The sequence below is a fragment of the Tachypleus tridentatus genome, chromosome 3, assembly GCF_004210375.1.
Source record: "Tachypleus tridentatus isolate NWPU-2018 chromosome 3, ASM421037v1, whole genome shotgun sequence".
Taxonomy (NCBI): Eukaryota; Metazoa; Arthropoda; class Merostomata; order Xiphosura; family Limulidae; genus Tachypleus; species Tachypleus tridentatus.
In genome coordinates, this window is record NC_134827.1 from 42,247,819 (window position 1) to 42,271,937 (window position 24,119).

Genomic DNA, 24,119 nt, shown 5'->3' on the forward strand with positions numbered 1-24,119 from the left:
CATTCTACTGTTTTTGACAGAAATTGTAATCACCAGTTTTCAGTATAAAGGAGGTGTGACAAGTATCTATAGGATATATATTTTCAATATATTCTTCTCACATATACAGCTAGAATCTCACACTGAACAGGTGGGGGGACTGGTACAAGAAAAAAAGAAGCATCCATCACAACCTTCTGAAGAACATGCAAAAAAAACAACAACAGGAGATCCTCAAAGTAGAAGATCCTATGTAGGAGACCACACAACTTCTGTTCCAGGTATATTGTACCCATGCATTACTTCCACTAAAATGTGTAACTAGAATCCCACATCGAATAGGCAGAGAGTCCAGTGACAATGATAGAAATAAGCATCCGTCAAAAGCATATGACAGACACCATTAACTGTAGCAAATCAAGTAAATCATTACTTCACAAAAGAAATGGAATGAATACTTGAAGGAAAAGAGTTAACAACTGAAAAACATCTGCACTCAATCACTGTCTAATAAGAAGTAACAGTTCATTGTAAAGGGAGTCGCACAAGTCAGGAGGGTGTGTCACACTCCTATTGGGAGTTTACATGACAATTTACATGCCAGACACAGTTGAGCCACATGGAAGTTCAAGGATTATGGCATGACAAACATTTCTGCACACAGAAGGCAGCACTGAATGAAAATAGTTATACATGTGAGAAGAAGTACTGTACTACACCAGAAACTTCACAATTTGGATTCAATCTATAATCAAAAACATATTCAACTTACCCACAACACATCTAGAATTCCATATGCAAAGTCTTTGTTCCCTAACAGATCATCTAGGACTAGGTTAACAACCTGACAAACGTACAAAAAATACATGTATATACACACTATTTTATTATGCCATCCCACATTATGTTCAACATATAAAGCACTTAAATTCAAACTAACATACAGAACTCATATTCTTAATTTTCCATGGTCTTTTCAATTTCTTATAACAATACATGCATAGTTCATTCATAAAATTCATTTACTGTTTATTGTACTTTTAATCAGTCAAAATGATTCATTTTATAATCATGCTATTCTTTATAACACACTACATTAGTTCTTGTAGATGATTATAAGCAGCTACACATCTTCCTTAAGCATTCATGATGAGCCCAATCAAGTTCACAGATTAATCCCACACTCTTTAAATGAAAGTAGTTTTATGGGTTTTATTAAATATTGGACAAAATAAAGTGTGGAAAAAACCCCATAAAACTCTACCCTTTCATAAAAAAGATATTACTTTATGGTAAGTAACCAGAACTATTATACAGCCAATCAAATTTTATTTAACAATGCCAAACTGATTCACGCTACAACACGTAACATTGACATCAACTGCATTAATGATCACATGCCAAGAAAGTACTAGTTTATTCCATTCTTTCTCCTCCATAAATTGTGAAACAAAGTTACCCTGTCTATTATAAATTGTCTATGTGATTACTTAGTAAGTTACTTAGTTGTAGCATTTCTATGTTTGAAAACTGCTATAAGAATAGTTTTACTAAAGTTAATTTTATTTATTTATACAATAGTCATAAATTGTAGGAAAAGACATCATATTACTCATTATCAAATTATAATGATTTATTTATAAAACAAACTCATAATATATAAGGGTGTCAACAATAAACTCTTATTCACTGTGCTATATGTAATGCTCCCATTAATTTATGGGGGAGGCAAAACAATAAAGATTACAAACAATGTATATAAGCATGTTAGATGGATGTGGCTAAATCAGTCAATATATGAATTAAATGTATGATCTTCTATCAAAGCATGTTATTACTATACTTCCAATATTTGATAATACATAAACAGTACTGAATACCTTCTTTGTAAAACCTTTATGAAGTGCATATGGTGATATAAATGCTATGTACACAGAGTTTAAGTTTTCTGTTTATCACTATTGATACATTTACAGTTTTGAATACATTTATAAATAGTGGTGTTATAAAAAACAGGTACTTTTCTTCATACCTCACTTTCTGAGTTTTTATACAAAGACCACTGATACAGTTAGCTGCAAGACAATTGTTTGCTTTATGCTCACAGATGTCAATTCATTCAGCATATGATGATGAGGTTGTTATAAAATGAGCTATCTCTGTCCACTATGGGTATCATCCAATTTTAGACATTGTAAGTTACAAAACTTACCACTGACACACAAGGTGCGAGCATGTATGTAAGACAAATACATGAATGAACAACAAAGCCCAAAATCTATGTAGCCTATATTAATGTACAATGAGGCAGCAAACATGCAGCACAAAGCTAACATCTGCTCATCTGAAAGCACATTTCAGATAGATTTTATTTTTCTAAGGAACACACAGCCATTGATTGTGAAAAGAATGGATGACCAATAACAGGAAGCAAGAACCATGGTGTTCAAACTGTGATGTGTGGCCCCAGGGTGTGGGATTGGTCGTTGGTGAAGGGTGGGATATGTAACTAGGACTATGATAGCACATATATTACATCTGAACAAATTTAAAATGAACAAGTTTAAGAACTGCTGGCTGAACGTCACTGCTAGTGAGTAATATAGCAGCAAAAACATGGGAAAACTGGGTCAGTCATGGAACAAGCAGAGGTTAATTGTATGCTGAAAAATAAAAAGATAGAAAGGTTACACACCTAAAACTATGCAACCTGAAGCAAAGAAAGTGCTAAAAGTCCCTGAAAGTATGTAAGTTCTGAGAAACAAAGAGCTTTGACTTTTGACAGCAGGTGGCTTTCCATTATTTGTTGTAGAAATGTGATCCATCTACAATGACTTCTGATGCATACAGAGGTGTGCTGGTTGTCTAAAAGGAAAGTATTCAGTTACATTATACAAATGAAAAAATAATTTTGTATTTTTCTATTAGATTGTAGCCCTACATTAGTGGTGCATTTTTTGGATGAAAAGTGGCTTATAGCACTGTGCTATCAAGCTAATATTTTTACTCAGCTCAACAACCTTATGATGTCACTGCAAGGTCCAAATGGTAATATTTTGCAGCTCAGTAACAAAGTGATTGCATTTTACAAAAAAAAAAGTTCTACTGAGAATAGTTATAATATTCCTATACTGAAAATGTATTTATGATAGACACTGACATCCAGTCACAAGACTATCTATTCTGATTCAGTGCTGTCCCTATATACACACTTCTTCTTTACACATGCCACAAGTCTTCTGATTCCCCCTATTGGAACTGTAATATTAGATCATGTTGCTCATGCAAATAATCATGCATCACCTCCTCACCAATATAAGCATGGCATGCTCATGTGACTCCCTCTACACTCCTCTACTGAACTATCACTTCAAAGTTTGGCAAAACATGGCAGCACTAGAGAAGTGTGAAAAGAGGATATTACCTATCGTAAATACATTTTCTGTATAGGAAAATAATAGCTTTTGATACAGTACTTACCTCCTCACAAAAGATTAATGAGAATCCCATGTTGATAAGGGAGAGGGACTGGTATGAGAAAATGATAAATACCTTCCAAAAGTATCCAAATGATACATCTGGATATTCAGATCGAAAGATCAGAAAAGTAAAACCACACCACTTTGAGTCATGTATACTCTTTGCCCAACTGTGAAATTCAATGGAATTGTCACCATCTCAGAGTTAATGATGTGGAAACCAGACACTGAAAATAGTGAAAATATCCTCAACTGCAACACCAAGATAGAAATTCATTTGTGAAAGATGTAGTATAAGCAGTGTGGAGAAAGATGGATATCCAAAATTATGGGGAAACATCAAAGCCAACAGGAAGGCAAGAGCTAAAGCAATGAAGATAGAGAAATAAAAGAAAATTATGACCACATGGTATATTCTACTGATTTGGTAGAATCTATGAAATGAAACATAAACAAAGCATGCATAAGACCTCAAAACATACAGAACCTCATGAGTAAGAGAATAATGACAGAATTCAGTAGCTCCATATCTCAAAAATGTAAAGAAGAAGGTTGAGCTCACTCAGCAAGTAATCAGATATTGAAGAAATCAGTACTGAATCAACAGCAGTCCTCACTCAGCAAGTAATCAGATATTGAAGAAATCAGTACTGAATCAACAGCAGCCCTCACTCAGCAAGTAATCAGATATTGAAGAAATCAGTACTGAATCAACAGCAGCCCTCACTCAGCAAGTAATCAGATATTGAAGAAATCAGTACTGAATCAACAGCAGTCCTCACTCAGCAAGTAATCAGATATTGAAGAAATCAGTACTGAATCAACAGCAGCCCTCACTCAGCAAGTAATCAGATATTGAAGAAATCAGTACTGAATCAACAGCAGCCCTCACTCAGCAAGTAATCAGATATTGAAGAAATCAGTACTGAATCAACAGCAGTCCTCACTCAGCAAGTAATCAGATATTGAAGAAATCAGTACTGAATCAACAGCAGTCCTCACTCAGCAAGTAATCAGATATTGAAGAAATCAGTACTGAATCAACAGCAGCCCTCACTCAGCAAGTAATCAGATATTGAAGAAATCAGTACTGAATCAACAGCAGCTCTCACTCAGCAAGTAATCAGATATTGAAGAAATCAGTACTGAATCAACAGCAGTCCTCACTCAGCAAGTAATCAGATATTGAAGAAATCAGTACTGAATCAACAGCAGTCCTCACTCAGCAAGTAATCAGATATTGAAAAAATCAGTACTGAATCAACAGCAGTCCTCACTCAGCAAGTAATCAGATATTGAAGAAATCAGTACTGAATCAACAGCAGCCCTCACTCAGCAAGTAATCAGATATTGAAGAAATCAGTACTGAATCAACAGCAGCCCTCACTCAGCAAGTAATCAGATATTGAAGAAATCAGTACTGAATCAACAGCAGCCCTCACTCAGCAAGTAATCAGATATTGAAGAAATCAGTACTGAATCAAAAGCAGTCCTCACTCAGCAAGTGATCAGATATTGAAGAAATCAGTACTGAATCAACAGCAGCCCTCACTCAGCAAGTAATCAGATATTGAAGAAATCAGTACTGAATCAACAGCAGCCAACCCAAATGAATAGATTACCAAAATAAAAAGAAAGTCATGGGAGATAATGACTTCACAACAGGACTGGGAATTGCCGATGTCCATACAGTGGCTGAAGCTGCAGAGCTAGTGAGTGCATTCTCTATGTGAATGCCTTCAGATCTTAGTTGAAAATATACAGTTGTGATTTTTGAATCACAAATAATGCTCCTGTAAGGAAATTTGTGAAACTCAGTGGTATTATGTAAAGTGAGCCCACAGGTGGACAAAGTGTAAAAGCCAAGCTAGTACACAACAAAAACTGAGGGGTAATTCTAGAAATAACTGATCACTCAGCCTATGATTGCTGGCCTCTCAAAAGTAAAATGTATGTATCAGGAATTGACAGTAAAAACAATGAACTTCACTGGTAAATATGCTGATGATGGATGGCTTGGCTTTAAGAAAATATGTAATAAAATCAGCAGAATCTACAATAAACAGGAACAATAGACCAGACATCAAGTACTTGCCCACCAGAATGGTTCTCACAGCTCCCATTCTCTGTGCAGTTAATCAATCAGAAAACTGAATCACAAGTTTTTGGAATTATTTCTGTTCCAGTTGGCAGCCATAAAGCATTCTCAATGCACAAGGTAATATAGGACATAACATACAATTACCTAATAAAAAAATCCACAGATTTCATAACTGAATGAAAATTTTATAAACAAATTTAAATTTTGCAAAAATGAAGTATATACTCAAGTTTACACACCATGAGATCAGTACTTCTTTCTCACATATCCAAGAACTTTATGGTTTCTTATCCAAAGTAGATATTAAAATGAAGACAGTATGACACCATACTAGATTACAAATGTCTTGTTTGATACCAACCTATGAGAGGTGAAGTGACTCTATTCCAGTACTTTATCAACAAATCATTATCTGAGAAGTAAATTAAGATTTGATCCATTTAAACTGAAACTTTTCTTGATCATTCACATAAATGATCATATTCAATTATATGTTTTGTGACTCATAATAAGGGTGATAACTGAAACAAGAGGCTTAAGGTTTATTCTAGATTTACATTTTTTTAAATTTTTATACTAAACTTAGGCAAATGACTTGATTTTGAACTCATTTTTGAAAAAAAATGCATTATAACACTTTTTTCAGATTTTTTAATTCACCATTAGATTTTGACAATAGGTTTAACAAATATAATGGTGTGAGCTCTAACAATGCTAAAACAGACAAAACAGCTCACTCGCCTCAATCCGAAGTGGATATAGTAATCAAAAGCTTGCTAATATAAAAGTGAACTCTGTTAAAATGGAATAAACTTTCAGACATTTATTTTGTTCATGATCAATAAAGGTGCACTTTTAATTTACAGACATAAACCACTTGATCACATTGTGGAAAGATGTTGAACATGAGGGTGGAAAGGTAGAGGAGAACACCAAAGTTGGAGACAACTTTGGCAGGATAGAGATCTGAGGAACACCATATTTATTAAATTCAATCCCAGAAAACATAAAAGTGGTAATATTAAATGGATGTGCCTCAAGGTGTAGAATGGCTAGAGTGCAACTGACCATACACAGCAAGTCAAATATACCAAAAATCCATGCCACTTGGAACTGATTCCATGCTGGGGTTGGAAAGAGAATCATACCATATTCACCTCAAGTTACTGAGACCAAAGAAAGTCTTGTACAACAAGAACCATGAACAAACCACATGATAATAATGTGAAAAATTGATTGATCAATCAATGATAGAAACTGTGAAAGTTCAGTAACATCCTCATAATAATAACATCGACGTTAGTGGATGGGGTAGAAATGATAGAAACTGTGAAAGTTCAGTAACATCCTCATAATAATAACATAGACGTTAGTGGATGGGGTAGAAATGATAGAAACTGTGCAAGTTCAGTAACATCCTCATAATAATAACATCGACGTTAGTGGATGGGGTAGAAATGATAGAAACTGTGCAAGTTCAGTAACATCCTCATAATAATAACATCGACGTTAGTGGATGGGGTAGAAATGTAGTAATCTGTAAGTACCTCTATCATCACATACAACACTGATGGAGTAACAAGAGCATAAATGATTGAGGGAATAAAAACATCTATAATACATGTGTGAGGACTTGTGTTGATTGGTTCAGCTCTAAATCCAAAGCCTAGATGCTGGGAACCAACATCATGAATTGAAATTTTGATGGCTCACTCTAATGTTACACAATGGAAGATATATCATCATTTACACCAGCAGAAGAACATCATCCGTCTCTACTGAATGGTAGGTAGGTAGGTATTTCATGTTTATTAGCATAAAGCTACTAGGCTATCTGTGCCAAACAAGATGTAGTATACTATAATGGTATATGGAAATGAAGATAAAAATATGTAAAATTAAGAGCTGCCAGGAAGATTGAAGCATTAAGTTCAAACATGCTGTCAGTCACCTGAAGTTGACCTTTCCAGTCCTGGGTTCAGGTCAAAATAAAATTAAAATATGTAAAAGAAACCTTGCTAAAACAGTGTATATATATATAGTCCAATAAAAACCTTAAATTAAAAAGACCAATGGCTTTTAAAAATGTAAAAACATGAGTGAGGTGGCCAGTATCACCTATGACATTGGCTAATGTCAAGGGCAAACCTATCTTAAAAATATATTTAAAATGGCATTGTCATTCTTGGTTGTAACAAAGGCATGATAATAAAATATGTATTATTGTGACCTGAGAGCCACACAGACCACACATTGGTGCATCAGTACCAGATAAAAGGAAGTGGTGAATTAAAAAAACTGTGACTAATGCTTAGCCAAGCCAAAACAACTTCCTACCTTCAATCTTTTCACAAACAAGATGGCCAAAGAACTAAAAAAGGCTTGATTTGAAAAAAACTTATTATTTCACTGCTCACTCTAAGTTGACTGCCAACTTGAATACAGTTGGGTTTTGATAACTGGGCCATAGTCCATGTATGGAACAAGGACGGTGGTGATAGAGCAAGAGCAGACGGACTTTGCTGCTCTGTCAGCTAGCTCATGTCCTGGTATCCAAAAAAACTGGACAGAGATAGATGATAGAGAAAGATGGGCCAGTTTATTTTGGATATTGATAAGAATAGGATGGTAACTAACAAGGAATGATGTCAGGACCAATAGACAGCTGAGTGAATCAGTATAGATCATACAATTCATATATTGCATAGTTTCAATATTATTCAGGGCAAGAGAAATGGCATACAATTTGGCAGTGAACACAGAAACTGTAGAGGGGATTCTGTGTGCTACAACCGAACTGTAACAAACCATGACAGAACCTACAGAGTCGCCTGATTTTGAACCATCTGTATATATGGGAATGGATGGACTGTTTGAAAGATATTCAGCAAATGAAGAGCAATATTTCCAATCAGGAGTACCAGTCTTCCTCAGATGACTCAATATTTCCAATTGGGAGTACCAGTCTTCCTCAGATGACTAAATATTTCCAATTGAGAGTACCAGTTTTCCTCAGATGACTCAAAGATAGTTCACAGTTGGGGATAGTAACTAGCCATGGTGGAAGAGGTTGAACTATTGATACTGCTATGCAATTCAAAGACATATCCAATTTTTCTGATTGTGCCTGAATATGAAGCCTAAAAGGATAATGAAGTTCTGGATCTGGACAAATACCTCGTTAGCAGCAGAAATGTACACAAACAGTTTTAGGGAAAGTTGAAAACCATTTGCTGTGGTTCACTTAAGTATATGAGTGATTGCAATTTGTAGCTGCTGCTCAGTAAACCTCATATTCGATGACTGATATGAGATATGAAAGTCATCATCGAAAAGACCATTTGCAATTGTAGGAGACAGCTGTTGGAATTCATCTTTATAATGAAAAGTGTGACACTCAGAATACAGCCCTAAGGGACTCTAAGTTCCTGTGGGAAAACACAGGAAAGTGGTTAACCCACATGGATCTGGAATTGGCAGTTCATTAAAAAAGCTTAATAATAAGTGGCAAATTGCCACTCAATCCATATGAGTGAAGGTCTTGCAAGATGCCATATCTCCATGTTGTATCATAAGCTTTCTCTAAATTAGAAACAAAAACAAGATGTTGTTGCTTCAAAAAGTCTTCTCTAACTGATGTTTCAAGGTGAATTAAGTGATCTATCATGGAGCATTGTCTTTGGAATGCACACTGAGTGGGTGAGAGAAGGTTGTTTGATTCAAGGAACGAAACAAGACGAGCATTAATCATCTTCTCTAAGGTCTTACTGAGACAACTCATCAAAGCAATGGGATGGTAATTTGAAGGAATCTGTTGATCCTTCCCAGGTTTAAGAATAGGGAGTACAATAGCTTGGTGCTAAGCATCAAGAAAGACATTTTCCTGCCATATCTGGTTAAAGACAGCCAGGAGAATAGTAAGAGAGGCAGGAGAAAGGTGGTGTAACATCTCATAATGTACATTATCAGGTCCAACTGATGTATCGCCAGACCGATGAAGCACAAGTTTGAGTTACACCAGTGTAAGAGGGCGATTATATTCATAGAGATGATCAGTCGAAAAGGAAAGAGGCAGATGTTCAACTTGTGTTTTAATAGCTAAGAAGGAAGAGGATGAGTTTTAAGAACTAGATACATGAGAGAAACATTCACCAAAAGTGTTGGCAATGCTATGAGCATCAGCAACTTCATGACCATTGAATATTAAAATAGAGAGGGGGCAGAAGTATACCATCCACTCACCTTCCAGATCTTGTCCCATATGACTTTTGAACTGGTGGTTGAAGAAATGCTGGAGGTATATTTAATCCAAGATTCTTTCTGGTTTTGATGTCTAACCTGCCAAGCCTGTGCACGGGCTTGCTAAAATGCAATGCAGTTTGTAAGCATAGAATATTTACAAAATTTATCCCAAGCAGGTTTCTGAGCTTTTTGTGTTATAAAACAAGCAGAATTCCACCAAGAGCAGGGATGCCGTGGGAAAGATGTTGAGGTATTGGGGATACACTGAGCAGCTGCTTGGACAATACAGTCAGTTACTGCTGCTACACAATAACCTACCGATGATTTACATAAGATGGCAGGGTCAAGTTCTGAGAGAGCAGTGAAAGAGGGCCAGTTGGCCTGGTCCAACTTCCACTGAGGCACACGGGTCAGGTGGCACTGACTGCGACCAATCTCTCTTAATATGATAGGAAAATGATCACTTCCCTGTGGATTGATGTCAACCTCTCAAGAAAAGCAAGTGAAATGCAAAGGGGAAGCAGATAGAAAGATCTATAGCAGTAAATGACTGACTGGGTGCATTATAATAAGTATAAGAGCCAGTATTGAAGAGAGATAGGTTGTCATTCATAAGCATATGCTCTATAGCACAACCCCTCACATCAATACTAGAACTACCCCAGAGAGGATTATGCCCATTAAGATCCCCCAAAATTAAAAATGGGGTTGGCAGTTGCTCAATGAAGGCATCAAGGTCAGAGGGGTGATAACTTTTTCCAGGCAAAAGGTACAGAGAGCAAACAGTGATGGTATGACTCAAGGAGATACAGATGGCTACAGTCTCCAGGGGCATATTCAATGACAAAAACTGGGTGGGCACATGTTGATCAACCAGCAGTGCTCCTCCCCCATGTCCTTGTACTACATATGACCTGTCATTTTGGTATAAGGAGTATTATTGAATTGTGACTATATTAGTAGATTTTAAAAATATTTCCTGTAAAAAAAGACATTTGGGATGATAAAAGTCAATCAAATCCTTGATGTCATTCACATTTGATTGAAAACCTCGACAGCTCCATTGGATTAGTGTGGCCACTCTTCTTTATTTTGAAGAATATGACATGGAGACCTTCTGTTTGTGACCACTCTTTTTTTCTTCACTGGATGTGGGTCAGTCACTCTCTAGTGATCCTGATCTGGATCGAGTAAGCAGTCAGAGTTTGTAGACATACTTTCCAGTGATTGAGGACGTGAACGAATGGGTTGTTTAATTTTTGGGATGTAAAGAGACTCAGACTCCATGGAAGTTGGGCAATGACTGGAAGATGTGGTAAGGATAGAGATAGAAGTAGATACTGATTTGTTGACTTTGTTGATTTTGAAGGGTACTAGATTAAGATGCACTGTTAATGATTCTGTAGGAGGCATGGAAAGGTCTATTTGGATTCCTACTGTAGTAGTGGAATGGATTACAGTAGCATAAGTCTGAGATGAAATTGGGAATAGTAATTTTAGAGCCTCTGGATAAGTAATATTATGAACTGTCTTGAGACATTGTACTTCTTTCTCTTATACCTATTTAGGGCAAGAAATAGGAAGGATGTGGACCATTACAGTTAACACAATGTGGTTCTAGTTGGCATCCAAAAGCATCATGGTGTTTACCAGCACAACAAGCACATGTCAAGAAACCACAGCAAGATGTTTTCGAGTGACCAAATCATTGACAATGAAAACATCTAACAGGGTTAGGAATATAAGGCCATACCTTACAATTAAGATATCCTGCCTTGATTGTGGTAGGAGGACGTGATATTGTAAATGTTAATATTAAAACATTTGTCAGCTCCATAATCCCGTTTCTACGAGTAAAAATTCGGCACATGGCTGTAACACCTTCGCTGGTGAAACCTGCGAGGATCTCTGACTCTGGAATGCTCTTTATATCCCTCTCAACTATAAATCCTCTGGAAGAATTCAAAGTAGAATGAGGAGTAACCTCAATGGGCATATTGCCAACTGCCTTCAACTTCAAGAGGAGTTTGGAATGTTGTGATGAAGTTGTTTCCACTAAAATGTCCCCAGACCATAATTTTTTACCAATTTAGGTAAGCCAACAAACCCTTCTAAACTCTTCTGAATAAAAAATGGAGACATCAGCCCTAAGGGTTTTTCAGTTAAAGGATGTATAATTAAAAATCGTAGGACAGATTCAAATTCTGAGTTTGACCATACAGAGCCATCAAAGTGCGGTCGTTTGCCAGTAGTCGGATTTTTCTTGATGCTATAATGCTTTTTTATTTTTTTTATTTGAGGGGTATCCATAATAAAAATAAAGAATATTTCGGTGCCCATTGACCCCACCCACAATGGAGCCCTACAAGGAGATGGACTACAGTGCCATATAAAGTCACTGTAGCAATGCCAGGGTTTGGTGAGGACTATACCCTAACACCAGTATCAGACATAATGTTCACTACACCTGTTGAGGACATCCTATGCTGGCACTCAGTTGACCATGGCCCAAATGGACTAGCTGAATGATCTTGGGAGGGCCACCCCAAAACCACCCGTCTACTGAAATTTAAAGCCAAAATGGTGTGTTGGAGTTGGACTCCTCAACCACCAGAATCCTCTCCTCCCCCTTTACAGGTCACCAAGCATGGCAAACACATAAGTAAACTGAAATACAGAACCTTCTCTGGGAGGTCTTCTCGCCACATACAGGAATCCACATTGAGGGGCTCTACTGAATGGCTTTATTATTATTTATGTATATGTTATTTCTTTCCACCTCAGTGGTTTGGAAACAGAAAATAGTAAAAACTCTAACTATAGTAGAAGACAACACCTGAAGCAGTGCAATACTTCAAAGCCTATTTTGAAAAGCAGACTATACCAAATTATTTAACATGAGGCATGACAAGGATGAGTTGATATCCCCTGAAAGCATCTACAGCTTTCTACATCTACATCTACAGCAAGAGGATGAGAAACTGGAAGCAAAAACATGAGAAATTTGTTCTTGAGGGGCATGACAAATGCATCAAAGTAAAAAGTACCCCAGTGAAAACAAAGCAACTAGAAAATAAGAGAATCAAGAGACCACTTCATCAGATATAGACTTTGTTTAGACAGGAAAGATGATCACCAACATGATAGAAAGCACCTGGAACATTACAAGCAATGATATGATACAAAAACTGTGTGTGTGGTCCCAAACAAAAAAGACCCAAAGTATGTAAAATGTGGATTGAGAATGGATGCCAACTTGGTGATTAAGAAAAGCAACCACTCTAAAATTGTTGAAATGGTTCACTACCAGACAGTACCTGGCCAGATGGAGGGAATGAACCAAAGTATGACATACATCCAGAAGTTCCAGAATGTTTATATGATAAGACCTCATGGGAGCAGATAAATGTTTCAAACTTTCCTTCTGAATGACCCATAACCCCCAGCTCTGAAGTGTCACATCTGTGAAAATCTTTAAATCAAATGAGTAGAAGGAAGCAAGACACACTTGCCAACAAGTGAGCACTGTCCAATCAACAACGCTGATTGCCAAGAAAGGGAAGGAGAAAGGGAAATGGGAGTCTTCAAATGATACCACTGGTCATGAAGAGCCCAATGAAGAGACAGCATATATAAATGACTTAAAGCCATAAGGAAGATCACATTCACAAAAGGGATAAAATCTTATGAATTATAACTGAGGAAGCAGTAAAGGCATGGAGAATGAAAATTCCATCAAACAAAGTCAGCAAAGAAAAGATTGGCCCCGACTAGGATGGGTTTTGAAAAATACATTCAAATAAACAAGATACTGGGTAAGCAGAAGGAAGAACTTCTCCAAGTTGATTAACCAATCCACACTAACTGCCTGCAGAGGCAGCTGTTGATTGAGAGACAGGCAGACTCCTGTTCAAGACAAGCTAACAGTAGCCAGTCATCCACGTAATGATGAACATGCAAGTGAAGAGCAAATACTCTGATCAACATACAAAAGACAATCGGGGTAAAAGCAAGCCCAAAGGGCAATAGGCAAAAGTAATACACTACCTCATTGTGAGTGAATTGAAGATATCACAACTGACAAGATATTAAAATATGCAGGTAAGCATTTGTGACATCCACCTTGGTCATCCTCAAATCTGGAGAGAAAGTCCACTTAAAAGTAAAAAAATAACTTCTTAGTAAAATGAAATACAATCAGAAAACAACTGATGCTGTGGGATTAATCCATCATAGGTCATCAGTCTCCAATTTTCTTGGGAACAACAAACAGATTGGAATACTTAACTAACTGAGAAATAAAATGCTCAGCATAAACCCAAATATCTAGGAAATTGGGGGAAAACAAATACTAAGATAAAGAGGTATCATGCAACAAAACAAAGTAGGTTGGAGGTCACAAGAAATTGGAAAAATAGACAAAACAAAACATGCCTGAGAAATCATGATTCTGCAGGAAAAACATAAGAAGACACAGCAAAATTCAGTAGGGAAACAGACTATCAAAATTCTTGTTGGCCTAAACAGGGTTGACTTGTTTAGGAGAAGGAAATTGACCCATTTAATGATCAATTTCGCAGTTGATAATAGCAGAAATATAAATGTAAAGGTTTTTTATCTTGACAAATTTGTGCAATTAGTTTTGCCAACTACGTGAAAATAAAAAACAAAAAAAGAAGAAATTCCGCACCAGGAAGTAAACTATTTAAATTCAAGAATTTAAACAATGTGAAAAGCACTCACATACACAAGGTTTTGAAACAAGTACAAGAAGTGACTCAGTAGCTTTGAATAAAGAAAGTCATGTGCATTCTTATTTGTTGGAGGCTTGTTACATGATGATGTACATGGAAGATGCATTGAAATCAGTCAATTCCAGTCAGATGTTTAGCTTCAAGGCATACTCAAAAAATATTTTGCATGTAGAGGGCAGCACAGACCAAGAATAGCTATTTATGTTAGTGGAGGTAACGTACAGTATCAGAATGTAATTCTATTAATTGTTTGTACTTGTATTTTTGTACCAGTGGATACTCAACAAGTTTGAGACATCAGAATTAAAAAAGCAGCAAATACTCAAATACTTATCTTTTCTGAGAAGTATTTAGCATCCTGAGAAGATAGAGTAGTCAACTGTGAGATATAATGGAGAATATCTTCAATTTTCTCAGAATTAACAATTCCATCAACAAGTTTTCGGTCAAGAACCATTTATGGTTTGTTTCTTTTCTTCCAGTATTTCTGGATATTATTGTTTTAGCTGCAGAAAAATTATAAACCTGACATATGGTTGTTTTTTTTAATCAAGAAAAAATTATGATTAAGATATGTTAACAATAATGCTTGATGGACAAGTATCTCTTATAGGAACATTATCATAAACAAGGTGGTGAATGATATTTGAATCACTGCTATCACCAAAATAATCACAGAAACAAACAAATCTATCAAAATGTAACCTTTTATATCCAAAATGTATGAAAAAAAACAATTTTTGTCATCTTTATACTTACATCACATACAATGTAACCAGATTAACAATTGCCATCTTTATACTTACATCACATACAATATAACCAGATTAACAATTGTCATCTTTATACTTACATCACATACAATGTAACCAGATTAACAATACCTCAGCTTACAAACCATAATGAAGAAATAAATTTCCCCAAAACCAGTTTGGATTTGAAATTTAAGAACTGAAAGTGAAGTAAACTTACTGTACCTAATATTTAAATCAGAAATGCCGTATCTTTCATGCAACTGTATAAAACAACAACAAATAAGCTGTCTGAACTTCTAACACTAGAATCATTTAATCTCTAGCTCTTCTACATCCAAGAAAAGGGAGGCTTCAATCATTCACTCTCTTTTATTGTAATTCAAATTCCTGAAATTAGGTATTATTCTATCAGTCATTTCTCAAATTAAATATTATTCTAGTAGACATTTCTGAAATTATTTCAGCTTAACAAGACTTTGTGTAATAAAAGAATAAAACAGCATGAAATACACCAAGACCTCACTGGAATTCCTATACCATGATCGAAGAACTGTAACTGTTCGTTTCACTGCAGCTAAACACTCATTTGAAAGCATTAGGATTTTACCAGTTCTTTTATTTTATACAAATCCTATTTTTTTTTTGCAAAATACTAATGTTCTTTACAAACAAGAAGTATTGTAAATTTGTTTCAAATTTTTTAAACCTTAGGTATATTACATTTCTCAATAATGAAACTGATTTTCATCAAGGGCTATTCAGGTACAATAATGTTCAAAGGAAGGTTACAAGTATCAACAATATACTGCCACTTCAGAAGATAATTTTGGAACAGGAACAGTAAAGGAAAAAAAATTGTAGAAGTAAAACAACTTTACTCATACAAATCATAACTGCTAGGATCTTTAAATTGGTCTGCAGCAGCATGTAAAACATACATCTATATTCAAACATTTTTTAGATGAATTTTTCAAAATTTTTATTCTGTTGTTCTGCATATAATTAGTTCACATCCTTGTAAATATGATGGAAGTAATCACAATCATGAGCTAATAATTCTCTGGTTTAGATCAAGATTACATATAATAATTTTTGTACCAAGTTTTATTCTTGCTTGACATTTTTCTGTATCATTTTTCCAAAGAATGAGGTCACACTCATTTCATCAAGACTTTACCAAGTTAACATACATTGAATGTTTATTTCCTTTCAATCTAAAATGAGAATAATCACTAAATGAAACTAGTAACCTAGCATTAGTGAGTATTGCACGATGAAACTTTGTTTACACTTCACAGTTAAACATACTATTCACTTTATTTTTGTTTGTATATATTTTTCCCTATTCCAACAGCCTGAAATATGTAACAGCACATAAAAACACATCACTAAGTGTAGACCCTATCACTCAAGTATTTGTTGTATGGATAAAATTTTTTTTATTCATTTACTAGTGTTTCCTGCCTTCCCTTTGTGTTTATTCATATTATTCTTTACTTAAAACATTTTAAATGTGCTAGTTATTGTAGACATCGAAACTGTTCTTTAAGAAATCAGTGTCTGAACATAAACATTAAGCAAGGTACCAAGCATCAGGAGAAACATTCTCTTGTCAGATCCAGAAGAATAGTAGTAGAAAGGTAGCACATCATCACATAGTGAACACCATCATATTCAACCAATGAGGAACAAAGCTTGAGTTCCACCAGTGTAAAGGGGCGATTATATTATAGTCACAGAGATGATTGAACTGTTTGGGACTGGTGGTAGAAGATATACCAGTTGTGAACTTAATCCAAGATTTCTTCTGGCTTTGATGTCTTACCCACTGAGCATGTGCACTGGCCTGCTGGAAGGCAATGTGGTTTGAGAGTGTGGGATGTCTACGGAACCTTCCATGCCATGTGGCAGGCAGGATTCCACCACGAATGAGGATATAGTGAAAAATGTGTTGAGGTTTTCGGAATACATTGAGCAGCTGACACACAGTCATCGATTGATGGTTTACAGATGATGGCAGAATCAAGTACTGAGAGAGCAGTGAAAGAGGCCCACATTGGCTGATCCATCTTCCACCGGGGCACACGGGTTGGGTGGCATCGACCACGGCCAGTATCTCTCAAAATTATAGGAAAATGATCACTGCCTCATGGATTATTGTCAACCCTCCATGAAAAATGGAAGAATAACGAAAGGGAGCAAATTGAAATTTCAACAGCAGTAAAGGACTGACTAGGTGCATGAAAATAAGTAGAAAAACCAGTAATGAAAGGTTGTGATCAGAGAGCATACGCTCTACAGTGCTACTCCTCCTATCATTATCAGCACTTCCCAGAGGGGATGATGTCCATTAAAGTCCCCCAGGATTAAAAGGGGAGTTGGCAACTATTCAATGAGAGCATCAAGGTCTGATTGATCATATGTCTCTCCAGGCAAGAGGTAGAGAGAACAAACATTGATGGTGCAGCTCATGAAAACACAGATGGCTACAGCCTCCAAGGGTGTGTTGAGTGGCAAAAACAGGGTGGGCACATGCTGATCAACCAACAGTGCCACCCCTCCATGCACTTATCCATCACACAGCCTGCCATTTCTGTATGAAAACTGCTGAAAGGTGACTGTATTGGCAGGTTTCAGAAACATTTCCTGTAAGGAAATACATACAGGTTGGTAGGAAGCAATCAGTGTTTTGATATCATCCAGATTAGAATGTAAACCTCGACAGTTCCATTGTATCAAGGTGGCAATTTGTAATTACATGTAGGCAAATTGGATGGATGGACATGTTTACAACCATGTCTTTTTACCTTACTGTCCTTATTCGAGGAAGGTCTATTGACCTCCATGGATCCTGCCCTGGGTCGATTGGGCAGATCTTTGCTGTTAGAAGAGGATTCCAGTGACCGAGGACACAAACAAATGATTGTTTTCCATCTAGGGGTGGGAGAAGATGATGTATTTGAGGAAATGTCTGTACCTGGAACCAAAGGATGTGGACCTTGGGGTTTGTTGGAATGTATGTAAGAGACAGAGATGGGTGTTGAAGTTCATTCATCAACTTTTTTAACCATGGAGGTTTTTTTGGAGGCACAGATCTTTCTGTGTAGTAATGGAATAAAGTACAGCAGTATATGTCCAAGATGAAGCAGTGGACAGCAATTTTTGAGTCTCAGGATAAGTAATGTTATGAATCGTTTTCAAATGCTGCACCTCTTTTTCCTCAAACCATTTAAGGCAAAAACAAAAGTAGGATGGGTGAGAGCCATTGCAATTGATGCAACAAGGATCTGTTTCACACTCACTGGCATCATGGTCCTTGCCACCACAACAAGCACACATCAGGGAACCACGATATGCCGTCTTTGAGTAACCAAACCTCTGACACTGGAAACATCAGAGAAGGTTTGGAATGTATGGCCATACCCTGCAATTAAGATAACCTTCCTTTATGGTGGCAGATGAATGTGGTGATGTAAATATCAGAATGAGGATGTTGGTCAGCATCATAATTCCATCTTTGCGAGTGGAGATACACCTCACTGCAGAAACTCCTTGGAGTGGAGAAACCAGCAAGAATCCCTGACTCAGGGATGTTCTTCAAATCATTCTCAACAATAACTCCTCATGATGAATTCAAAGTAGCATGAAGTGTAACTTCAATGGGTATATCCCCAATTGCCTTTGAATTCAAGAGAAGTTCACCATGTTGAGATGTGAATGTTTCCACCAATACATCACCAGATTGAAGCTTCTTTACTGACATTGGAGAGCCAGCAAGTCCCTTCTGAATAAAAAAAAAGGGGGAAATTTGCCCTAAAATTTTGTCTGAAAGAAAATATAGGATAAGAAAATGAGGTACAACAGGTGTTACAAATGTTGAAGATTGCTGCTCAAAATCTTCAAGACGTGCTCATTTACCTATGAACTGTTTTTTCACTATTTTATTTAAATTTATTTTGGAGGATCCATAATAGAAGAAAAGGGAAATTTCATTGCACACTGACCCCACCCACCATGGAGCCCTATGAGGAGATGCACTACAATGTCAAACAAGGACACTGCAGCAATGCCAGGGTTTCATGAGCACTATACCAAAACACCAGCATCAGATACAATGTCCACAACACCTGTTGAGAACTTCCAACACTGGTACTTGGTTGACCCTAGCACAAGTGTACCAAGGCTGCACATCTACAGGGATTCAAGGCCAAAGTGGTGTGTTAGGGTTGGACCCCTCAACCACCAGTATCCTGTAATCCCTGTAAAATGTAAAAACTAATAAAAAAGAAAAAACAAAACAATGACCAAAACTTGGATAAAATCTTAAATAGAATTTAAAAGGCCAATGGCCCTTAAAAATTTAAAAACACAACTAAGGTGGACAGTGTCACCATTGCCAATAAGTGTCCAGCATTAGGAGTGAACCCATGGTAAAAACATGTATAAATGCTGCCGTTGTTCACAATCGTAATGACAGCATGACACTAAAACATGGGCTATTGTGACTTAATTGTGACGCAGGCCACACATTGGTGCATCAGTCCCAGATAAAGGAAAACAATGAGTTACCACTGTGGCTTGATATCCAGAAGAACTGGATAGAAATGGATGATAAAGAGAAATTGGCCAGTTGGTTTTGAATATCAATAAGAACAGGGTGAGAACTAAAGTGAAGCAATTCCAGGGTCAGTACAATTCATGAACTGCCAAGCTTCTATGTATTACAGGACAAGGGAAATCACATACAATTCGGCAGTGAACACAAAAACTGTACAACTACCAAACCACAATATGCCATGGCAGAGCTCACAGAATCACCTGATTAAGAACCATCTGCATAGATGTCAATGGAAGGATGGTTCAAAAGATGTTCGGCAAATAGAAGACAGACACTGGATACATCTGAGAGCGTTGGGAGCACCTAGTTGTACTTTACAGTTCAGATAACCTGCCTTGACATTGGCAGGTGAACATTGTAACGTAAATGTCTATGCGAGTGGAGATTTGACACCACAGATAAAACTTGGCTGAAATGTTCTTTAAATCCCTCTTAAATATAACTTCTATTGAAGAATTAAAAGTTAGATGGGGAGTAATGTCGATGGGTATATCCTCAATGGCCTTCAATTTCAAGAGTTTGGGAAGTTGTGGTGAAGGTGTTTCCACCAAAATGTCTCCAGAGTGTAAATTCCTTAGTAACTTGGGGGAGCCAGGAAGCCCCTCTAATCCCTTTTGAATAAAAATTGAGACATCTACTCTAAGTATTTCTCAGATAAGGAATGCATTATTAGAAACTGAGGTACAAAATCTGACTGTGATGGTAACTGTACAACAGAGTTGTCAATGTGTGGTCATTTTCTGAAAATTTTTTTTTACAATTTTTTTCATTTTTTTTTTATGAATGGGGCAGCCATAATAAAGAAATGTATTTCAGTTCCCCATCCACCATGGAGGCCTACTGCAATGCCACACAAGGACACTGCAATAATGCCAAGGTTTTGTTACCACTATACCCAAACACCAGTACCTGACACAATATCCACAACACCTGTTGAGAACGTCCAACACTTGTACTTGGTTGACCCTAGCCCAAGTGGACCAGCCAACTGACATCAGGGTGGCCACCCTAAGGCTGCCCTTCTATAGGAACTCAAGGCTAAAGTAGAGTGTCAGGGTTAGACCCCTCAACCACCAGGATCCTCTTCCTTCCTTTAATGGTTGCCACATATGGTAAACATGTTTAGATCCCAGAAGAAGTGCACTGAAAGTATAGAATCTTATCTGAGAATAAAGTGATACATGTAAATTGTTAGGTAAGGAATAAGACTGTTATTACTAAAATATCTCATTCAGAACCTAGAAGTACTACATTACCATGAAAACAAGTTGGTCAACATACCAACTTGCATGAAATAATAAGTGTTTTGGATTCTTTCACATCCTGGTTAAATAATATTATTAATCAATAACTACTGAAGGTTAAATTTCTTCAAGTTGATGGTTTCCAGGAAGTTTACATCTTTCCACCAGAAACAACTAACCATTCAGCAGTTGGTACACCAGATGGTGAATTTACCATTAGATAATATTACTGAATATTAATTGTATTAAAGGAATACTTCATGTGTTACTCACCATAAAATGTAGCACTGTCAACTACAGAAGCATGTAGCCTGGCTCCTACATCTTCAAGGAAAATCAGTTATCATCAAACCTGTAAATATTCATAAAGAAATGTTTCGTTGCTCCTGTAGCTACTTCCCTATGTTATGGAACTTCACCACAAAACTGTATTGGAACCCATGAGAAATGAGAACATGAAGACACATTTTGCAAAGGACCACATTATTTCCACTAAAGTTAAGACACCAACATACAAGTTGCAAAGAATGCCAGTGTGCCACATGTAGAGACAGCCATATTTTGCAGTTGATACACCAACGGTACAGTTTTCATGGTGAAAAGGTTTATCACCATACAATATGTCAAAATGTGGTAAAGGAAGTATTTAGGGACAATAATCTACTTTCAAGTTGTTCTAGATGTTAAATTATGAAAATCTTTACATTTTGTGTTTAGTGTTGTTTTAAATTTTATCTTCATTTATATATGATTATGTTTTTTACATGTTGGTGTTATTTTAAATCCATTTCAGCATTCCTTTAGAGATGGTAGTTATTTTATATATGTAGCTTGCATGTTAGTTAGATGTTTATGTTATTCTATATTACACTGCTCTGTCTTATTGAATTATTCAGCAGAAGTAACTGGTACTGAGGTGCATTCATTACTAAAATTAATTTTCACAGCATTCAAACCAACAGTTACTGTTCATTGGCTTTTGGAATTTGTCTGTTTATATTGTTAGAAATAACAGCAACAATACTGTAAAGATAAAGCATGTTGGAAAAAGAGGGTGGCTACAAGAGAAAAGGTGGAAGTCACTGCAGAACACATTTAAAACTTTATAGAGTTCTTTACTGAATACATTTCTAGAGCATGGAACAGAAATGTGCATGACTTCCAGTCTTTGTCCGAGATGACTGAAAGGAGAGTGTCAAAGTTTCTTTAAAAAAAAAAGTATTGTGATTTGTGTTTTTTATACATGTCTTATACCTTTCTAGTTTTAAGCAGAAATAAACTAAATAAACTGTATATCCTTCAACAGTGGTAGATGTTGAATTACTAAATTATTATGCAAGTGGAGAGTCACTGGCTACTTTGAAATACACTGTAATACACACAATATTTTTTTATGAATTAAACATATATAAAAACAAATAATATTACTATGATGCCTTTTGGAAATGAATAATGTAGAAAAAATTAACGTATCACCTTTAATGTCAAAACATAAACATATTTAGTCTTGTCTCCAACAAACACTTCATTGTTAGTGTGATATTGATATTTATTTATAATGATCACCATGTGTATTGTATCAAGTTTTCCCACAATATTGTGTATACTGCTTAGAGAGTGATAATTAACATTTCATCCTTATTACTTGTGACTTTTGGAGGATCATATTGTTCTTGATGATGCTTTTAGAAACAAAACCATGGTCATTGTTTTTTCCTCAAGTTTGTACTTAAGGAGTTTCACTAAACATCAAAGGTTTCAAGTATCAATCCCACTACCAATTTAATTTCTAAAATATGAATTCAAAACACTCAAGTTCAACATACATCAAAAATATGTGAAGAAATAACTATAAAAATGGTCAAAATGAATAATTCTGTGAAACTATTTTGGAATGTATATACATTACTGTATTTTCAGAGATGTCAACTATTTCAAATGATTGAGCATAATGATTGTAGACAGAGCCCTTTATCTTTTGTGGCTACTAGGCCTGACCAATGTCTTTAAGCTGTTTATTATAACTTATTATTTATTACTGCTATAAATTGCTCATTTATGACTGTGTTTTGTGTATTTAATAAATAAATTATACAAAATTCATCAGCTACAGCTAGGAGCAAATTATGGGCAATGATAAATTGCATGAACATCACTTCTGCATTCTTACTCATAAATGTCATTATCTGCATCGTTTTTGTCTTCACCTCAACCTTTTGTTGGTGAGATGCTGATTCTGTATGTCTGGAACAATCGTTTATCCCACCATGTGCCACAGAAAAATCAATGTGACAAACTGTACAAAACACATGACTGTCACTGACTTTTGATGCAATGACTGGATATTTCACACTATACTTTCTCCTGAATGTTTTATTCACAGTTTTAGTCCTTTTAAATTTGTTAAAAACAAGACAATCTTGTGAACGATTACATTGGTGTTTCTATGCCACTTAGAAAACGAGAAATACCCATTTATGCGAGTGCTGAGTGGCTGACAAGCACTGATGATGTAACTATTGATTCCCCCAAGTACCTAGCATGAAGAAGCACTGCACTCAAACTATTGGTAGACGTCGGAGATACAAATATTTTTTATTATTTCAAGCACAAACATGATTATTGCAAGTATCCATTTGAACTATGTCTTTCATTTATTATCAAAATTTATTTGTATCTCACTAGAAATTTTCTTTTCACCCCTTTCAAGCCCTAGGGGAACAATTTATCACTTTATTGTATAGACCTATATAATATATAATAATTTAGGAGTTGCAACAAGTCGTAATATTTGTCTGTATGAGCATATAGTTATAACGTACACACCAAAATAGTAATGATTACGCTCACATCGTAATGGTTGGCATCTCTGTATTTTAGATAAAGCATTTGTTTATTCATTTTAATTGTCCACATTTTGAAAAGGTTTAAAGTATTTTCAGAAGAA

The 24,119-nt window shown here is 36.0% G+C and overlaps 1 protein-coding gene across 10 annotated transcripts in view; it reads right to left on the minus strand.

The window, feature by feature from the left end:
- Nucleotides 1–24,119, minus strand: part of LOC143246752 (synaptonemal complex protein 2-like) — a 253,052-nt gene that overhangs the window by 127,032 nt on the left and 101,901 nt on the right. For 4 of the 10 annotated variants that reach the window (XM_076493861.1, XM_076493860.1, XM_076493864.1 and 1 more), the window contains 2 exons: nt 14,890–15,061; nt 752–832 (listed from right to left, as the gene is read on the minus strand). In XM_076493861.1, the coding sequence (XP_076349976.1) occupies nt 752–832; nt 14,890–15,012 (204 nt within the window). In that variant the 5' untranslated portion in view covers nt 15,013–15,061. The other 6 variants (XM_076493866.1, XM_076493868.1, XM_076493869.1 and 3 more) reach the window with 3 other exon arrangements.